This window comes from Miscanthus floridulus, unplaced genomic scaffold (assembly GCF_019320115.1).
Source record: "Miscanthus floridulus cultivar M001 unplaced genomic scaffold, ASM1932011v1 fs_698_3_4, whole genome shotgun sequence".
Lineage (NCBI taxonomy): Eukaryota > Viridiplantae > Streptophyta > Magnoliopsida > Poales > Poaceae > Miscanthus > Miscanthus floridulus.
Genome location: NW_027097128.1, coordinates 7,799 through 27,408, shown reverse-complemented (window position 1 = coordinate 27,408; position 19,610 = coordinate 7,799). Strand labels below are relative to the sequence as shown.

Sequence of the window (19,610 nt, the reverse complement as noted above, 5' to 3'; positions counted from 1 at the left end):
TTTTTCGGCCTTTGCTTAGGGGACCCCTTTTTGTGGTACCCGACAGCTGGCATAGTATGTCAAGAAAGATCCAGCTGATGGTGTTGCCCGAGGCGTCTGGAAAGATGAAAGCACCAAGGAAGTGTCAGAGCCACACTCTAACGAACCTATCAATCTGAGCCTCCTCAGCCTGTGGGTCCAAGTAATCAAAGCACTCTGTGATCCAGGACAACTAAACTCTAGAACTTTTCCTAAAATTCACCAAAGAAAATGGGACCCGATGGCTGCAGGAAAGTAATGCAAGTATTAAATAGGCTTGGATTGCTCACTTATTTTTCTTTGAAACCTCGTCGTCCGGTGAAAGAAAGACAGTGAACTGAGCCACCAGCTCCCTCCAGTGATCGTTGTCAACTATATCCGTCACTGGAAGTCCTCCCAACCGAAGGCCAAAGATAGCCTTCACGTCCTGCATGGTCAAGGTCATCTCGCCGCAAGGTAGGTGGAACGTGTGGGTCTTAGACCTCCACCTATTATAAGAATAGAACGACCGTTAGTTGACTCAAATTTGTTATAAGAATATTTACGTATAAAGAAGGCACTCGTACCTGTCTACAGCTGCAGTAAGTAGTGCTGGGTCAAGGGGCGGAAGACCATAGTTGACAACACGGACAAGCTCGAGGAAGCCGGCACGCCATATATACGGCGCGTAACGCTCGTCCAACTGGTGCGCCCTGGTGTGTGTGCGGGGCCTCAAAGTAGGCAAGACCACCTATGTGTCGGTGTCACTCAAGATGTGTGCTCGGTGCTGGTCGTTGTACTCCACCTCAAGAATGGGGTACAACGGGTGCTGCGTGGGAGGGGCCATCCTATTATAAATTGATAAACAAAGGGTTAGAGTATTCAAATTAACAATATTCAAATTAACATTATGTAGCATTGTAAAATTTGAACTACTTATTATGCAATACGAACACAATATGAAAGCACATGTATATATTCAAAGTAACATTAACAGACATATTAAACAATTTCACTAGAAAAATAAGTATTTGACGAAACTTCATCAAATCATCCAAATAGCCGTATCACGCACTACTAAGTACCGACAATCAATCCATAAACCTAAAATCCTAACTAACAGTAACCTAAACCCTAACTACCTAACCAAAACTACCTAACCTAAACCCAAAATCCTAACTAACAGTAACATAAACCCTAACTACCTAACCAAACCTTAACTATCCTAAATCACTAACAAATTCTAAATCACTGTCCTAACAAATTCTAAATCACTATCCTAAATCACTAACAAATCCTAACAAATTCACTAACCTAACTATCCTAAATCACTAACCCTAACTAAAATAGCAATCATAATAACATGAAATCGAGAGAGCCTACCTTAATATGAGCGGGCGGACGGTGGCCATGACGCGCCGGCGTTCGTGGCGCGGCCGAAGTGGGCGGGCGCGGGCAGGCGGCCGGCGGGGCTCTGCGCGACGTGCGGGCTGTCGGGCGGGCGGGCAGGCGCGGTGGTTGGCGTGCAGGCTCAACGGCGGCAGGCGCTGCGGGCGTGGTGGCGGCGACGGCGGCGCTTTGGGCAAGGGCGGCAAGCAGGAGGCAGGGCGGGCGGCTCGGGGGCAGGGGCGGCTCGCGGGCGATATTTATCTGATTCTGCCGCGTCATGAGCCGTGGTGCGTCACTGCCGCGCCAAGATCGGTGGCGCGACAGAGCCTGCCACGTCACCGGTCAGCGGCCTCGGTCTTCACCACATCAGCCTCCTGCCGCATCACCATGCATGACGCGACACAAGCATTTCACCGCACCATGACAATAGGCGCGGCTAAAAGTGTTAGTTTTGAAGAAGAAGAAAATAGTGTTAGATTTAAAATTAGTTTAAAAAAAGTGTTAAAAAAATTCGCGCACGACTGCACGGCACGAGTCATGGTCCTCGTCCGCCTAGTCTTGGCCGATAGTGTCCGGCTGTCCGCCTCCGCCTGGTGGCTCGAGCAGTCGAGCCATCGAAGCAGCAGCCTGGGGGACCGACACGATGAGTCACTCAAACAAACACCAGCAGCTCGCTACATCGGGACGACAATACGTTGGATAAGTTTGGCAGCAGTAACTTCGTTTAGGCCTGGTTGGGATGCGCATGTACGTGTTGAAGTGGAATTGAACTAAATTTCATTTCATTCCACTCCAACGTACGTGGATTGAGTTGGATGCATGCATCCAAACAAGGGCTAAAATGGATAGCTCATCTGATCGGCCACATCCAGGAAAATTCCTTCCAGCAACCGTTATACCTTCAACTTTGCAATAGCACTCACAACACAGTTGCTAGCACAAAAGATGTAGCTTCCAGCAGAGGTTAACAAACAAGTCACCAGAGCTCACCGGTGGTGCTGCAATAGAATCACAACTAGCCCCACCAATGTACAAGAATTGAAGGCCTAAATTGCCAAAATCACAAATCTGGACTCTTAAACTAGATAGCTATAAAAGCTACTGGACGAGTTCGATATGGATCTAAGCTATATCAGTAAGCACAAAGCCCTTCCACACTGAATTGCTAAGCTGTACATAGGAGATAGAGCACCACTGCTACACCACAAGTCCGCGACAATCTGGGTCAGAACCTGTTCAGGAAAACTCAAAACAGTCAGCACCCAGCAACTGCACATCCTAAACTAAAAGTCCACATAACACTATTTCCACTTGCAAGTTTATCAAGTTTAACTGCGGCTATCAGCACGGTTATTATCCAATATGCTATATAGAGACATTCTGCTCCTATTGTGGTGACCATGAAACAAAGATTTTATTCAAGTTTTGGATGCCGTTTTATTTTTTTTATAAACGAAAGCACATCCAGCTTTAATTGGCCGTTGTGCAATCGACTTAGTTGGCTATTGTGCTACCTGAAGCTAGCAGTATTGTAATGCAGACTGTGAATAACCAATCAAAACGAAGGGACTACTGATTTGTTCACTAATCAATGCACTCATAACATTAACTATGAGCAAAGTACATAACAGAAACAGTAAGGGCAGACCCAGTGCCGAAGGCTTCCACATGAGTGGGGTCTGGGGAAGGGAAGGCCTAAAAATATTAGAGTTCCAGTCAAGCTCGACAATGCACCCCAGTTAACATGCAAATTAGTCCACAAAATTTTGGTTACTCTGTACTACAATGTAAAGAGGCTACGCAAATAATTAAGGGTCGTTGTGAAATCTTAAGTACCTCAAACTGTATTTGTCTTTTTTCCAGTAAGAATACGGGATATCTGGAGGCCCCTGCTGAAACCTTCATTGAAAAGTACCCTTGTCTGCATTTCTTGAAATCCCGGCAACCAGGACAGCAACGCAACTGGTGCCATAATGAACACTCCAAGCAGTATCTCATACAAGCGAGCCACAGAAATAATACTGCTCCACACCACAGTGGACTCGATGAATGGCCGAATTACTTGAGCGATCGAAATCAAGCCCCAACCAGTAGGAATAAATGCCAAAAGACTAGTGAAGATGTCAATGATTTCAAATCTCGTGAACTTCAGAAACAATATCAGCACTAGCACTGCAAGAACGATGACGACAGTTTGGACAACCCGGTAGTAAAGGTGCTCCTTTGCGGCATACTTGTCTCGAGCATAGGACATTAGGACGAACACACCAAAAATCACAGCCACACATATCCAGGAAAGCAGATAGACAGCAATACTTCTGCTATTGTTGGCTATCTTCAGCTGGTATACAACCCCAAACTGGAAAAAGAAGTACCTGAGATCTAACAGTATTTCCAAAATCTTTCCCCAAAGACCAGTGGTCCGTAGATGATCTTGCTCCTCATACCACCACACTTCCCAGCTCTGCTCAGGCTTAGAAAAGAGACCACCGGGATACCATATCCAGTTCATGAAATCATCAAAATCGTACACTGTTTTCAACCAATCAAAACCAGATGGATTAAAAGCAAATGGAGCCATAATCCATGATACCACCAGAAACCAGCTAGATATATTCATGATTATGTAAACAAGTGTATTCTTGGCAATAACACTGTGTGCAGCATAGACAGTCAATATTATTCCAAGTTCTATTGCCTTTATGAAATGGCTCCTAGCATACAGCCTGTAATTTTCAGCAAAACTCTTGTGCTGCACAACGAAACCACGACCAGTAGCACGGTATTTTGCACCACCATGAAGGATTGTCCGGCCATAGTAATGGCTCTTAGTTCCCATGGAAAATGTGTAGAATACAGATGAAAAATTCATTTGCATTGTGAAAAAATCCCAGATAGCAGGTAGGAAACCTTGTTCAAGAGAGTTTTCTATAATCATTGGCAAGGCAGTGAAGAAGCCAAGCTGTATGATGAACTGCTGATTAAGCACAGTACCCAAGGCTTTGTTGTTTGTTGAATTAGCACTGCCCTGAATACCAGCCTCAAGACCACTGAGAGCTAGATACAGGCGTCCCCAAACAAATGTGTAAACTGTCAAGACCACCAGCATTGTGTTGAAGTAGAACCCTACTGTTGTATAAAACACAGAGAGCATCCGAAAGAAATCCAGTCTATGACCAAGCCTGTATACATCCCTACTAAGGGTCTGCTCACCGTTGCCACTGGAAACCTTTGCTTCAAACATTGATATCTGATTGAGGCCAACATCACGGCCCTTACCAACCTGAATATATTCATGGTGACTAACATTGCCACCACGTAAGGTACAGTTGAAACCAGCAAAGATGTCCTCGCTGATATTGATCACTCTTGATGCCTTACTTATACCACCTCGAGTCAAAAACCAAAGCCGGTCAAATACATCAGGATGCCCATAATGCATCCGAACTTTCAATGGATTAGCTAGGACACGCTGACCAAGGGTAACAAAGCTTGTCTCCTGTGCAGACATGAACCAAGCAAGTGAAGAGACTGATCCAGTGAAAACATGTTCCCGAACTCCCAGAAGTGTTGGTTTACTGCTCCCGTGATAATAGTTGTACTGCTCTAACAGGTTACGCATTTTGAGGGCCTCTTCAAAATAATTATCCTGGTTCATGTCAATTGTCTGAACTGCATCACCTCTTGTGAATATGATGGCATGGTTCTGGTTTTCAGGTTTTCCTTCCCCAAGCTTCAGTTCACCTGGTAACCTAATCCGGTATATCTCAACCTCCTTCTGTAAACCCTGGTCAAACTTTACCAAGACAGAATAGTATTGAGTATAGCCTTGGTGATGGACCTCGTCAACATAAGCAACACGGAGTGCCTCATTTTTCTTCATGAGAGTTAAAATATCTTCGGCACGTTGATCTTTAGCAATTTTCTGCTTTCCATATATCTGGCAAGCGACCACGTAGGTGTACTTCATGAGAGCAGAACCATCTTCCTGACCTTTAAACAATTGGCTTACAGTACTGGTTCCTCTGTCTAACCTCCTTTGTGGCTGTCGCCGGAAACCACCATTCATGGGATACACATCATTCTCATGCCTAATTGAACCAAAGGATGCAAGATGTTTTGTCCCCTCCGTGATGTCTACCTCGGAGGCAGTATCAAGAAAAGCAAGCATCTTGAGAGCCCTGTGGTAGTACATCATTCCCCTAACAGTCCGTGCTAAGGTCTGTCCTCTATACGAGGCCCAGAGTCGGAGCTCCTGATATTTCCCAGCCCAAATTTCATTGTCATCAGTCATTCCCTCCCTCTGCATACGTTCTAAAAAGTTTCCCCAATCATCTTCATATATCTTTTGGAGATAAAACAAAATTGAGACACCATCTTCATTCTCACGGCGAAGTTGGTCCTTGTTGTACATCACATCTTCATTGTAGTATGGGGTTAAAACACTGAATGCCATCATTTTCTCAACTGTTGGAGCGCGAGGCATATTCATGAATAGAGAGTTGCTGAAGAAAGTTATACGCCGTTGAGCCTCGGGATTCTTTGGGACATTGTTCATAGAATCCCTGGAGGTGAGAATTGTATGGAGGCGCCTCACCTGTTTGTAGAAGCTAACATCATCATTGCCTGGGCATTTTATGACATCCTCAAAGAGGAGACGGGATTCCTCTAGTGTTGACGGTGCTAGCCTCTCTTGCCTCAGCTGTTCCATATCCTTTTTGTTCTTTGGAAAATCATGAATTGCAAAGACATAAAGAGTCTGCAAGGTATTTACTATCTTGGTCTGATCCTTCTTCTCCTTCAGTAGCAGTTCCACTAAGGTGATTACAGATGAATGGATATCAGGCAACAGTTCTAGTTTATATTCTTCACAAAATTTCCCATTCTCCATTGCAGCATCAAATGCAAAGAACAGCTGATTGAAAATGATGTGCTCATCAGTTCTATCCTCAATGATCTCCAGCAGTAAGTGACGTATACTGTCATAAGCTTCGATGACAGCACATCGCCTGTACTCATTGTTAGATATCCTTGTCCAGTGTGCCCTGTCATCAGCTACTAGCTCTTTTGCCTGATTAAGAGCAAGAAGCAGCTCATTATTTAGCAGGAAGCATGGCCACCGCACCACACGAATTTTCCACACAACTGGTGGTAGCTCAAGAACCTCAACTTCCTTGTCACTAATGATGTCCTCTTCTCTAAATGTCTGAATAATCTCATTCCATATCAGCGCAAACCTCTTAGCTTCCACCTCGTTAGCTTCAATCTTCCTATACGGTCGACCAAAGCCATATCTCAGCTTGATGCGATTGATAGCATCATAAAACTTGCTTCGGAGGCCGCCACGCACAGCATCCAGGTGCTCCTCTGGCATCAGATTGAACTGCATTGCACTTGCGAAGAACTGGAATCTCAAGCGTAGCTGCTCAACACTGCGAATCTCCCCCAGATGTGAGAACAGCCCGATAAGTGCCCCCGTAAGTGATGAGAAGATCGCATACCATATCTGAATATCCATGAGATAAATAAGAACAACTGGAGCCCACAGAAAGATTATAGCAATCCGCTCTGTGTGAGGCATAAACTCAAACCAGTTACGCTTAATGTCATGGAGGCCGCGAATAGTCTTTGTTGGCCCCACCATCGGCCTAATCTGGAGAAAGTAACTGAAGCTGAATTTAGCAGTGAGAAGGCACACCCAGAATGCGGTATACTTGATGTTATCAATGAGGCCCTCCCTCACACCACGTCCAACAAATGTACGGGTCTGGAACCACCAGGTGAGCACATATAGAATTCGCCAATTGGTTTTCTCCAGAAAATTCCGAATCCATGGGACGATGAAGAGCACAAGTGCAAGCACCTGTGGGATGAGAAACACAGCAGCTGCCTCAAGGTAGTTTAACACCCTGGAATTGGCAGAAAAAGACCACCTGCGATCGTGCCACCTCTGATCCCACATTCGAACATAGAGCACAGTGAATGTGATAGTCCACCCAACAGCAACAAGCATTTTGAGCACCATTCGGACAGCAAGCAATATAGTATCTCTCCTCACGAGACTGTATTGTGTGCCTGCATCAAGCACTGCCTGCACAATGCGCAGCGCAGCCCAGGTGATGAACACAGACAGCACCCGGACCTGGATGTCACGGTAGCGAAGGCTATCCCACGGAGTGCGGCCATCCCATGCAACGATCATTGCTGCTTGAAAGAACAGAATGAGCATCACCCATACCCGATCAAAGCTGCGGTACACATTCCAGAACGACCTCTGCTCAACAAAACCAGTCTTGCCAATACGGCCAGGGTTTCCTGGCTGTATAAAGAAGCTCCTGGCTGGTAACAGGGGCCACTGGAGCCGCCTGAAAACTCGGCGGCTCCAGAAGTACTCATTCACATCATCATAGTTCCTCCAGGCCGAGTGTGGCTTGGTCCCATTCCGGCTGAAGTCCACCTCGGCCTTGAGCACGTCATATATCGGCTTCACAACCTTCTCAAGGAAAGCATCCTCACCGCGCACCGCAGGAATAGATAGCCGCCCTGTCTCGATATCAATCGACTGGTCGATGACATGGTTGAGGTCGAGCGCCATGTAGTGGAAGATGTAGCAGAGGCACTCCGGCATGAACCTCAGATTGGCCGCCTCGCCCCAGATGAGGAGGTACAGAGCGGTGTACAGTAGGTCGCGGCGCGTGTCCGGGCCGACCCCCTGACCCTGCGTGACATGGCGTCCGCCGCTGGGCGGCACATGGACGTGCGGCCTCTTGCCGAGGTAGGAGCACCAGGCCTTGTAGTTCTTGAGGAGCTTCCTCCGGATGTCCCGCGCGACGGAGTGGTGGAGTACGTCGGCGGGGTGGTCGGTGGGGAGGGAGCCGCCCTTGCGGAGCTGCGCGTTGGCGAGGAGGAGCACGAGGTGCTCCCGCTGGTTGCGGACGTTGTCGAGCTGGAAGCCGAAGGTGGCACCGAGCCAGTCGAAGAGGTCGGCGCGGAAGGCGTCCCAGGCGCGGGCGAGCGGCGGCGTCGGCAGGTCCGCCGCGTGCGCCAGCGCCGCCACGGCCGCGCGCACCTCCGGGAACTGCAGCGACGGGTGGTCCCCGTTCATCACCACGTCGTGGATCGGGATGATGTTGTACGCCGCAGGCTCCGGGTTTCCCCCACCTCCCGCTGCCGCCGCCGCCGCCGCCGCAGCGGCGGCGGCGCGGCGGTTGCGGAGGAGGCTCATCCCTCACGGCAGCTGCAAAAACGGGGACGGCGTCAGTGCCCAGCCGCAGTGACGAGTGCGGACTGCGAAATCAAAGCCATTATTGGCAGGAGGAGCAGTACATGGGAATTTGGGGGGAGGAGGACTGCGAGATTGCGGTGACGCGATGCGGCGCTGATGAGGTGGGAATCATGTGATGGGATGAGCCGTTTGCGTTTGTTTGCTTCAGCTTTTCGGGGGGAGTCCAGAGGGCAGCAGCCAGTACTCGAGCGAAGTGTGATCCGGTCGCGAGGCTGGGTGGGGTTTGGTTCGCTTTGCTTCCTGGGGGCCATGGCCTGGGATTGTAGTGTTTCCGTGCGCTGTACAATATCATTAAGGGCCTGTTCGGTTAAGCTGAAACCTGGCCAGGAATAATTCCAGTTGACGACGTCTATTCAAATTAGAATATGAATCCGGCCAGGAATATTTCCAGAGACCCGTTCCCCTTCAACCGAACGGACCCTAACTTGGAGCGGAACAATGATGGCGACGATGAACAGATGGTCCGCATGGTGAACAATTTGGAAGTGGGGTTTCACCAATCGTTTCGAGCAGGTTCTGATGCTTGGTCTAGTGGGGATTAGGGGTCGAGGAAAAAGTGATCGAGGTTTGGAAATTCAGGTCGATAAAGTGTGTGGCATGCAGCTGGCGAATAAAAAATAATAATGTCCAGTTATCATGTTATATTTTTTTTTTATAAATACGATCCAGTAGTTAGTTGTAGCACAAATTCTAAAGCACATCAAACAAATCTGACAGATTTAGTACCCAAAAAGATTTAGTACCCAAAAAATACGTCAACAGATAAATATCAAAAGTCTTAAAACAATATTGTAGCGTTTTTGAGAAGTTTTTCTGGCTTCAATTCAATAAAAGGGACTCAAGGCGTGGGAACTTTTGATTAAGGGTGACAAAGAACAAGAACTTTTTAATATGATTGGGGCCATAAGGCATAAGAGGGCCATAAGGCATGAGAATCTCTATCTTTTTTTACTCCTACTTTCTGCAACTGGAAACATTTCGCTACATGCCGTTCACGTGCCGTGCCCCCCACTAAAAATGAAAGACTTGGCCGCGAGCACGGTGACTATCATATTCTCTTACTGTCAAAACACCGGAACAAATACAAAAGCGGTGAGCAAGAACAGCACATCGCATCTTGAGGACTTAACAGACCCAAAAGGAACACGGTCGAATAAACTCCAAAAAAATGATCTACTAGTAGGAGTAGCATGAAACTTAAGAGTGACGGCAACACAGAGACCTGAAGCTTTACGACCCGTTTCTGATAACTACGACGGCTTTTGCGACCGGCCCTATCTATCATTGTGACACTTGTTCTTGGGCATTATTTATTGCGTTGAGGCTAATGCGCTTCTAATCCCTTCTGTTTCAAGCTCCATACAGACCTTTTTTTTGCTTGCCTTTGCCGTTCGTGCGCTGTCAGTTTTTGTGCGCCACTAGAGCATCACTGTTCCGTCGAATGCCAAGCTAGGCAAAAGTAGACGGACGACTATTTGGCATTTGCTTGCTTCCAAAAAAAAGGTCGATCTGTTTCAAACATATTTTGCTTAGAATAAAAGCAGCACCATTTTTTCCCCGTTCTAATTCTAATACGACGCAGCATGTTTACTTGTTTAGATTCCGTGGCGCTGTGACGCTGTCCCCTGAACTATACGCTAACCAGTGGGCGATTGTTTACGCAAGTGGTTGGTACAATGGTACTTGGCACGCAGAGTGGTTGCTTGCGTGTGCGTCTCCTGCTAATCTGACGCGCAGCCGCAAGGCAGATACGTAATACTGTTTGACCCAGGCACCTCAACCTAAAATAGACAGTCAGTCTTCAGAGTACTTATACGAGACTCATTTTAAGTTGTCTGAGAGACACAATTCAAATATGAGTATGCTCTCTTCTGAGAAACTCATTTACATAATTGATTTTGTTTTGGGTTCTGTTGTTTGAGAAGATATCGAATGGGTATTAAACCATTTACCTGTAGCGCTACCCAAATGTTGAATGTGTCTTGTATTTTAGGGCCCTATTCGCTTGTCTTATAATTCGTACTTTTCAGCTTATTTTTTTTTTTCAGCCGGAACAGTGTTTTTCTCTCATACCAAATCAGCCGGAACAATGTTTCGGTTTGTTTTTTTCAGCGAAGCGAACAGGGTCTAGATGTTGTTGTTGGAGATAGTCTAAGAGGGTGTTTGGTTCCTCGTCCTAAACTTTAGTCGCTGTCCCATCGGATATTTGGACACATGCATAGAGTATTAAATATAGACTAATTATGAAACTAATTACACAGTTTACGACTAATTTACGAGACGAATGTTTTAAGCCTAATTAACCTATGATTTGACAATATTGTGCTACAGTAATATATATATGCTAATACCAGATTAATTAGGCTTAATAAATTTATCTGTAGAGTACTGACGAATTCTGTAATTTATTTATTTTTATTAATATCCAAATACCCGTACGACATCCTCATCTTCTAAATTTTAGTCACCGCTTACAAACAGCACCTAAGGCAGATCGAGCCGTGCCGCCGTGAGGCACTCGTGCTCCGAACAGAGGCGCAGCCACGCGGCGCGGCTCGAGGAATGCGCCAATGGCAAGTGGGGCCCATGCAACCGGCTTGTGGGTGGGCCGCAGCGACTACAGCATGTTCGTTTGGCTGTGGCTTGTCGTAAACGATCGTAAATTTTCAGCCGGAACAGTATTTTTTCTCTCACACAAATCAGCCAGCAGTACTTCTTCACGAACCAGCAATAATACGAATCAGCCAACCGAACAGGCTGTAGACCACTTGACTCGCTCCGCCCGCTATCCCCGTCTGACGCTTTTTGGCCCGCTCCTCAGTGCATGCGGATTCGGCTGATTTGGTCTTGGATGGTTTCAGCTTAGCACGTGTTTAGTTCCCACCCCAAATTTTAAAAAAAATGCTACAGTAGTCATCACATCGAATCTTGCGATATATGTATGGAGCATTAAATATAGACGAAAAAAACGAATTGCGCAGTTTGGTTGGAAATCACGAGACGAACGTTTTGAGCCTAATTAGTCTATGATTGAACACTATTTGCTAAATAAAAACGAAAATGCTATCGTAGCCAAATTTTCAACTTTCCCCCAACTAAACACACGCTTATTTTCTCCCACATAGTACTGTTAAATCATCCAAAATAAAAAATATATACCAGCCGAACACCCCAATCAGCAACCGGTACCGTCTTAAGAGACTGATCCACGGGCCAGGCATCGCGACGTGGGCCCGTTGCTCAGTGGGAATCTAGGTCGACGCGGTGGTGGGCGTGAGTCCGACACCGGGGGAATGGCAGCGTAGGCTAGCGACATCCCCGGGACGGCGATACTGCGATGGCAACCAAGGAGCGTATTCACGGAATTGCCACTGAGATCGCTCGGATTCTTTTTGTTTTATCCTCCTCCCCACCCAAAACTAACCTCGGAACCTGACCAAAATACTCGAGCTAACGACGATCTAGAGAAACAGCAAAATATAGGAGATAATTTTCAGATAAGTGAGGAGAGAATTCTCACCGGAAGAATCGATCGACCACCGCCGCCCCGGCGAGGAGGCGGTGCTTCGCCTCTCGTTGCGAACCCGCGGCCTGCGTGCGGTCCTGCCGCTCGATCTTTTCCACAGCTGATGAGCTGACTGGACGGAGAAATGGAAATCTCAAATCTGAGTACGGGCAAACGGCGCTGGAGGAGATTTGGCGGTGGAAACGGAATGGACTCACCCCCAATCCTTTCGAATAGGCGTTAGGTTTCCTCGGCTCCTCGAGTCCTCGTCCTAGCTCGGTTCTCTGCTCGCCGCTTGGCCCCTCCTGCCCCCCGTTAAGCTCACTTGAGACGGGAACGAGTAAATATGCCTTTTATGCTCTTTTTCTTCACGTTTCGCTTTTTTTTTTGGACGAGTAAATATGCCTTTTTTCTTTTCTTGCCGGACTAAAAGCAACGTCAAGAAAGTCTTTATATCCTCCCTAATTATTAGCAACAGAGATTTTGATTAAAGAAATACTATATTTTTTAACAACTTCTTTATTTAGTTATGCAAATATAGCTATATTTCATTTCAGATTTGTCGTAAATGAGAGATCGGTCTCTTCTCTTTTTTACCACTGGTGGACTCATTATTACAGAGGAAGAAGGAGAGGGGCCTTCGGCAGGGGCGGATTAGTGCCGGCTCCGCCAGGGCTCGAGCCCTCGCTACCGCCGACAGCTCGAACGCCCATAGGTCACGGAAGGACTAATTACACTATGCAATGTTGTTTTTGCTAGAGGATATTGATTTGCTTGTGATTTAGACACCATAACTATTAAGATAATCGTTTCGAAGAGTAGAGGGCAAAGAGGAGTTAAAAGTGACCATTATGCCCCCTAGCTATTCTACCAATAGTTTTCCAAGAAAATATAAATAGCTTCTGCATATGATGTAGAATGAACAAAAGTTCTAAACATTTGTTATATATTCTCATATTTTGAAACTTAAAATTAGGATTTTAAATGGCTTTAGACATTGATATGATCTATACCAAAGTCATTTGAAAATTAAGAATTCTGAACTTGAAAGATGAGAAAATAAAGTAAATTTTTAGGACTCCTAAATGACTTCATAAAAAAAATATCAACTACAGTGTTATAGATTGCATTGATAATTACTCCCTCTGTTCTAAATTATAAGTCGCTTTAATTTTTTTGGTACATCAATTTTGCTATGTATCTAGACATATATTACATCTAGATACATAGCAAAATAGATGTACCAAATAAGTCAAAGCGACTTATAATTTGAAACCGATGGAGTACAACTTTGCGAAGACCATGTCAATATTTAAGGTCATTCTAAAATTCTAAATTTTTAATATCAAACTCCAAGAACTTAAAAAGATCTTTTCACACTCTAAATTGTTTCAAATCAAAACCTTATCACTACAGACTTGTAGATCTTATTGATGTTTGCAATTTCGATATAAAGTTTGTTTTCATCTAACTTCATATCCAAAGGTTATGAATTTTGTTAAACAACTGTTGAGAGTTTGGATAAAATAGCAGAGGCACAATGGTTATTTTTATTATAAGGCGTTTTGATTTTTCTAGATACATTTATGTTATTATGTATCTAGTGTATATCTAAGTACATAATAAAAGCAGTGTATCTAGAAAGTTAAAATATCTTATATAATTTTATAATTTGGAATGGGGAAGTATTATTTTAATAGCTATAGTGTCTAAAAACTATCATAATTAAAAATTATCGTCTAGCAAAGACAACATTAACTAAAAGTGCTCTCTAGCAAAGATAATATTGTTGAAAAATATTCTTTAACAAAAACAATGTTAAATAGTGACCATCATAAGTTCAACGTCCTATGACAAAGTTACTTCTAAGAAAATGATCGGTATTATCTAAGTGCATAAAAAAGCTATACAGAGCGTAGTTGGATCTAGGGATCCAAGAGGCCCTTATAGAACTGCGATGGAAACAAAATTTAGCGGCAGGCGAGCTAAAGTTGACGGGCAACAGTTGTTCACATCATCGACTGACACATGACACGCTACAAAAATGTCAGGATGCCTGCCGGTAATTGGCTTCGAATATATACATATCTGAACAGCCCAATTGGCACGATACGTTCGTAGTACACTTGCTGCACCAGTTACATGAAAAAATCACAATTATATGTATATAGTACAGATAAGCAGTACACGGCATCAGCACAATTTATTTAGCTGCATGATAACAGTCGTAAGTCAGATAACTGACACCAAGCAGCGTGCCCAAACTGGATCCAATCACCACGCACGTGGGGGTGGTGCTCCCGACCCTGCTTCGTTCAGCCTGTCGAGCAGGGTGTTGAAATCCATCGGCTGGCCACTCTCGGCCATCCTTTGGGTGACGTTCAGCACCTGGTCCCTAGGGTATCCCATGGTGATCGCCTTCTCCATCATTTCTCCGTAGGGATGGCCACGCATCATATGCGACCCCGGATGGCTCATGCCGACTCCACCTGGGGGCATCTGCTGCGGCTGGACTGCCGGGGGTCTGCTTGGTGGGTAAGCATAACCTGTGTTGTAGCCTTGCGGATTGCCCTGTGCCGCATACTGTGGAGGGCCAGCATAGGACCCTTTGCTTGGAGGTGGCCCAAAGGAGCCCTGACTTGAAGGTGGTAGCTGGTGCCTTTGCATGTTGTGCTGCAGCGATGGCTGAGATGGTGGGATGCCAGGCCCTCCATACGAATATGGCGGTTCAGAACGACTGGCACCTGATGGAGCAGCAGTGCTGTATCGTCCTTGCATAGCCACATTGCCAGGAAGAGTTTCAGGGGTGGGATTCAATGGCTGGTGGGGTGGATAATGAGGGTAGTTTGGTGGGGTTTGAGGTCTCATCTGAGTTTGCACAGGAGGATGTTGTGGTTGCATTGCCTGAGGAAGCTGTGGGCTAGATTGCTGTGGTTGCACTGATGGAGGAGGATACTGTTGAGCATTGGATTGGGGCTGCTGTACTGGTTGCGGTGGAAACTGCTGCACATTGGATAACTGGGGCTGCTGTGCGGGTGGAGGAAACGGCTGTGAGAAAGTCTGTTGTGTCTGGGCCACCGGTGCAGGAGTTCGCTGGGAGGATTGCTGGTGCCACTGCTGCTGGTAAGGAGGGTAAGGCTGTGGCTGTGTTTGATTTCCGGCCTGAGGTGGTTGGGATGGAGCATGGACTGGAACATCTTGTGCTGGGGGTCTTGCTGGTAAGTATTGCACTTCTGGTTGCAATTGTTGCCCCTGTGTGTCCTGGATACCTGGAGCTTGGCGCTGTGGGTAGTAGACGATGGCTTGGCTAAGAACATAGCGGTCCTGCTGTGGCACAGGAGGGGTAGGGGCTGATTGTTGCACATGTTGATCCTTGTACTGTTGGACTGATTCAGAAGCTCTAGGTGCAAGTGATGGCAGGTTCACCTGATGAGGCAAAACAAGAGCCAATTGCTGGTTTGATGTATCAGGGTTTTCTTCAAGCTTCTTTTGCTCAGGAATAGATGGTGTTGGTACATCTTCCTTCTTTTTAGATGTATCCTGTGTAAGTTGAAATTTGGCCAATTCCTTCTGAGCTTCAGCTAACTCCTGTTTGTCCCTAAGAATTTGGATAGACCTGTGTACCTGCATCATTTTTCTCAGTAGAGTTAATAACTTATAAATAGAGAACATGTCAATCCAATACTCAAAGATCTGTCAAATACATAAACATAAATGCAACATAGATGTTGAAATTGGACAATAAAATTAGATGATCAACCAAAAGAAAGGATAGAATCTCCAAATTTGGATCTGGTCAGGTCTTGTTAGAGAATTTATAAATAGAACATGATACAGAACCAGTAGCAACTTGTATGCTCCAGCGGTCCAGCCTATATCTACCCAACTTGTATGCTCCAGCAGTCCAGCCTACACCTACCAATTCATATACAAAGGACTGTCGTCAACCATGGTTTAGGAAGGGGGCCTACATGAGACATAAGTGTACAACAGTCAACAGACAATGAGGCTGGATTGCCTGAGGGGAAAGTAGACCATAGGACCTCCATGTATGTTCTGTCTGGTAGTCCACATGAATTGTCCTTAAGATGTTCCCCAGGAGAGAGAAAAAATACTCAGGTGCAAAAGCTTCATGCTGAGATACAGGTATACTGAAACTTCAAGATACAATCATGCATTTTTGGGATGCACAGGTGACAGGCCCCTATGGGTTCTCCCATCATAATGACTGTTCCCAGCAATGTCATTTCTATGCAGACCAATCAACAAGACCTCATTTGTGAAAGTGCCCTCTGAATTAAAGCATGCCATGGTACCACGGCATTGGTTTACGAGTGGGCATGATGTGTAGTTTGTTTAAACTACACATCATGGTTATAACTATAATAAACAAAACCATGCTGTGTAATTTGTTTAAACTACACACCATGGTTGTAACTATAATAAACAAAAGCAATATGAGCTGAAAATTCTTCATAGAAGTACCACATATAAAAACACAGCATAACAACAAGAGTATATCTGAATGACTAAGCTAACACTTCTCTATATTAAGTACCTTTTACAACTACTCAACTTACTATTTATACTGAATGACAATATCCAACACACATGACACATAACATATCTGAATAGAAAGTATCAGAATGTTCTGATCCTGGTGTAACAAGAATTCTAGTGAGATGGTTTCATCTAGGGAAATTATCATAGTACGATAATGATATCGATGAGTATATAACATGATCATAGTATTGATACTAGATTCATTCATTCATAAGAATGCAGAGACAGATAGCGTGGGAGTAATGTGGAAGCATCATCTACTCTGAAACAGAATCTTGCTCAAAGCACTTTACTTACTTCATGTAAATGTTTCTCAAGAGACTTCAATCTATGGTCAGTCTCATCACGAAGCACATCGCTTCGAAGTTCACCTATGGATCTCTCAAGCTTATAGCAATAAATCTCCAGTTGTGAAAGCCGACTAGTGATTCCCTCAAGAGTGCGTAGCAAATTATCAGCATACTTTTTCATGCATTTCTCAACAGCAGAAAGCACATCCTCCTTGCCATAACTTTCTTGTTCATAAGGTTTCACGAATGGCCTCCCCAATCTGCTGTCATGAAAATCCTGTTGCAAAAGCACAGAGAGGGCTGAGAATAATGAATACAAGGCAAACATAATCATCACAAGCACAGACCAGAGGGATCAAAAGCAGCCAATTCACCAATTCATATGAAGACATTGAGCCAGGTAGCCAGCCCAACCAGAAAATAGAGCTGTGTGGATATATGCACAGAATGCAATTGACCCAGACTTCCAGAGCATTTAATACAACAGTATGCACATAATATCAAGGCAACAGCCCTTTGGAAAAGAACCATCCTAAAAGTTACAACAATGCACCTTATAAAGCACAAAGCCTTGGTACATACAGATTTATTTTTCCTAGTTCATCAAAAAATAGAAACATTGGATATTTCCTAATTCCTAAAACTATAACCTCAAAAGTTCCAAGCTTGCAACCTAGCATCGAGACTTTTCGAGAGAACAATAGCCTCTGCAGGGTCTGAAAGATAAGTATGACAAAACTATAAAAAATAATGCAATCCACATTCAAGGGATGCAGCGTCATGTTTCCATAAGCATACACCTAACACACTTCAGGCAACAAACATGGTCACCATCAATCATTGTCTCACAATGGGACTATTCGACATGTGGAAAGACCAAAAGGGTAAATATCATAGCAGCTCCTGTTTAAAACAGCATGGCTCTGATGTCACGAGAGCAATAACATACAAAGTAGTTCAGTTTAAACCGAACATGAAGTGAAAAAGTTGTCTGTCTGTTGGCTAAATTGCAAACCCAATGATCCTGATCAGTGATCACAAGAAGGGCCAAGTCAATAGGCCCTGATAATCTGAAAGCATTGCAGATAGCCAGATATATACCATGTAAAACATGCTATGCCAAAAACTAGACTGACGCGATTTTGCACAAAAGGTAATTCATAAAAACTATGAAAAGTCATTTAAGAATAACGAAGGCAGTAGATGAGTCAGAAAATTAAGCCATACATAGATTACACGTAAACCAACAAAACGTTCCATCTGAATCAGTTAAATAAGAAAGTGAACTTGTTTAGGTCAGTTTCATTTGTCCTGGTTAGAAATTACCGATCCAGCATACAAAATATACCAAACTATAGAGCCAAAAATCGACCCCAAGACAACGCGCCGAACCAATTGACTAGTGCTCGCTGTAGGGACAGATCAGAGAAGGAAAAGGGAAGTGGATTAAGCGGACGGGCACCTTGTCGGCCGGATCGGGGCGCTTGGGCTCGGATGGGGCGGCGAAGTCATCGTAGGAGCAGAGCACGTCGTCGGCGCCGAAGTCAAAGCTGTGGGATCCGCCGCCGCCGCCGCCGGAGCCGCGGCCCGAGGGGGCGCCGGGGACGGACATCGCGGGGCTAGGGTTTTGCCCGGGCGGCAGCCGGCAGGTTGAGCGTCTTGCTTGTGTGGAGGAAAAGGGAAAGGGGTTGTTTCGTGATACGGAGGCGAGGGCAGGGGGAGGGGGAGGGGGAGGGGGACGGGGAAAGACGAGGAACAGAGGAGGAAGAGAGATCAGTGTGAACGAATAAGGATTACGTCTTGACGGTTTGGCCTGTGCCGCCGGGGTGTTAATTAAGGCCTGTAGCTACAGAAGCGTTTTGTTTTTATTTAGTAATAATTATCCAATCGTTGACTAATTAGGCTCAAAACGTTCGTCTCGCAAAGTACAATCAAACTGTGCAATTAGTTTTTGATTTCGTCAACATTTAGTACTCCATGCATGTACCGCAAGTTTGATGTGACGGTGAATCTTTTTTTTGCGTAGTGCCAAATTCAAGAATTGGGGGAACTAAACATGACCTAAGCAAAGGCTTCTCACCGTCTCGGTTGGGACGAAAATTCCGGGCTTGTTTTAAACTAGTGGAAAACACGGGCCCTAGCGCGCGAGGGTTAAGGACCATGGTGAGATTTATTCGTGCGCGCATTTAGAATTAGCAGTCAAATCTATGGGCAAAAGATGAGTGTCCAGTGCTCCATGATAATAGCATCAGGACGAGGAAGTCAACATGCCCATGTCGTAGATGAGTTCATACATCGTCCAGAGCAATTATATATAAATTATTTATTACTGAGTAACAGGGAGTAATCCTGCTTCTGAAGTACTTTGGTAATAGCAAATGTTGTTGGAAGATACAACTATTGCAGACAGTGGTTCCTGGAGGACCTGCATATTTGGATTTTTCATTTGCTGATGTTGAGGAGTTGGAGACATAGTGTTTTGAAGAATCCTACCCGCATACTCATTTATTACCGTAAAAGGAGTAACACACCCTAAGGGCACCTGGATATATAATAAATAAGAAAGTAAAACACATTAGCA

General features: G+C 45.1%; 2 protein-coding genes and 1 non-coding gene across 5 annotated transcripts; all 3 read right to left on the bottom strand.

Annotated features, from left to right (window-relative positions):
- Positions 1-2,320: 2,320 nt before the first annotated feature.
- Positions 2,321-12,491, bottom strand: LOC136532734 (callose synthase 11-like). 3 transcript variants are annotated; one of them, XM_066525325.1, is made up of 4 exons: positions 12,395-12,491; positions 12,192-12,309; positions 3,223-8,623; positions 2,321-2,618 (listed from the first exon to the last, which is right to left on the bottom strand). In XM_066525325.1, exon 3 carries the CDS (start codon positions 8,609-8,611, stop codon positions 3,224-3,226), a length of 5,388 nt encoding a protein of 1,795 aa, XP_066381422.1. In that variant the 5' UTR covers positions 8,612-8,623; positions 12,192-12,309; positions 12,395-12,491; the 3' UTR covers positions 2,321-2,618; position 3,223. The 3 variants fall into 3 exon arrangements, with proteins under 3 accessions (XP_066381422.1, XP_066381424.1, XP_066381423.1); XM_066525327.1 differs by having other exon boundaries at positions 12,192-12,482; XM_066525326.1 differs by lacking the exons at positions 12,192-12,309; positions 12,395-12,491 and adding an exon at positions 8,713-8,949.
- On the bottom strand, positions 5,515-5,595 carry LOC136532736 (small nucleolar RNA J33). The gene has a single exon (XR_010778299.1). It is a non-coding gene; the product is annotated as a small nucleolar RNA J33 (small nucleolar RNA).
- A 1,730-nt stretch (positions 12,492-14,221) lies between the features above and the next one.
- Positions 14,222-18,757, bottom strand: LOC136532735 (uncharacterized). Its single transcript, XM_066525328.1, has 3 exons — positions 18,492-18,757; positions 17,037-17,306; positions 14,222-15,800 (listed from the first exon to the last, which is right to left on the bottom strand). Exons 1-3 carry the CDS (start codon positions 18,639-18,641, stop codon positions 14,451-14,453), a joined length of 1,770 nt encoding a protein of 589 aa, XP_066381425.1. The 5' UTR covers positions 18,642-18,757; the 3' UTR covers positions 14,222-14,450.
- Between the last annotated feature and the right edge of the window lie 853 nt (positions 18,758-19,610).

Excerpts from the sequence above, each read along its gene's own strand:
- LOC136532734 (XM_066525325.1), bottom strand. The coding sequence starts at position 8,611 with ATGAGCCTCCTCCGCAACCGCCGCGCCGCCGCCGCTGCGGCGGCGGCG.
- LOC136532735 (XM_066525328.1), bottom strand. The coding sequence starts at position 18,641 with ATGTCCGTCCCCGGCGCCCCCTCGGGCCGCGGCTCCGGCGGCGGCGGC. Across the intron at positions 17,307-18,491 it reads GCCCCGATCCGGCCGACAAG|GATTTTCATGACAGCAGATT; the intron begins GTGCCCGTCCGC and ends CTTTTGCAACAG. Across the intron at positions 15,801-17,036 it reads TTGAGAAACATTTACATGAA|GTACACAGGTCTATCCAAAT; the intron begins GTAAGTAAAGTG and ends AAAATGATGCAG.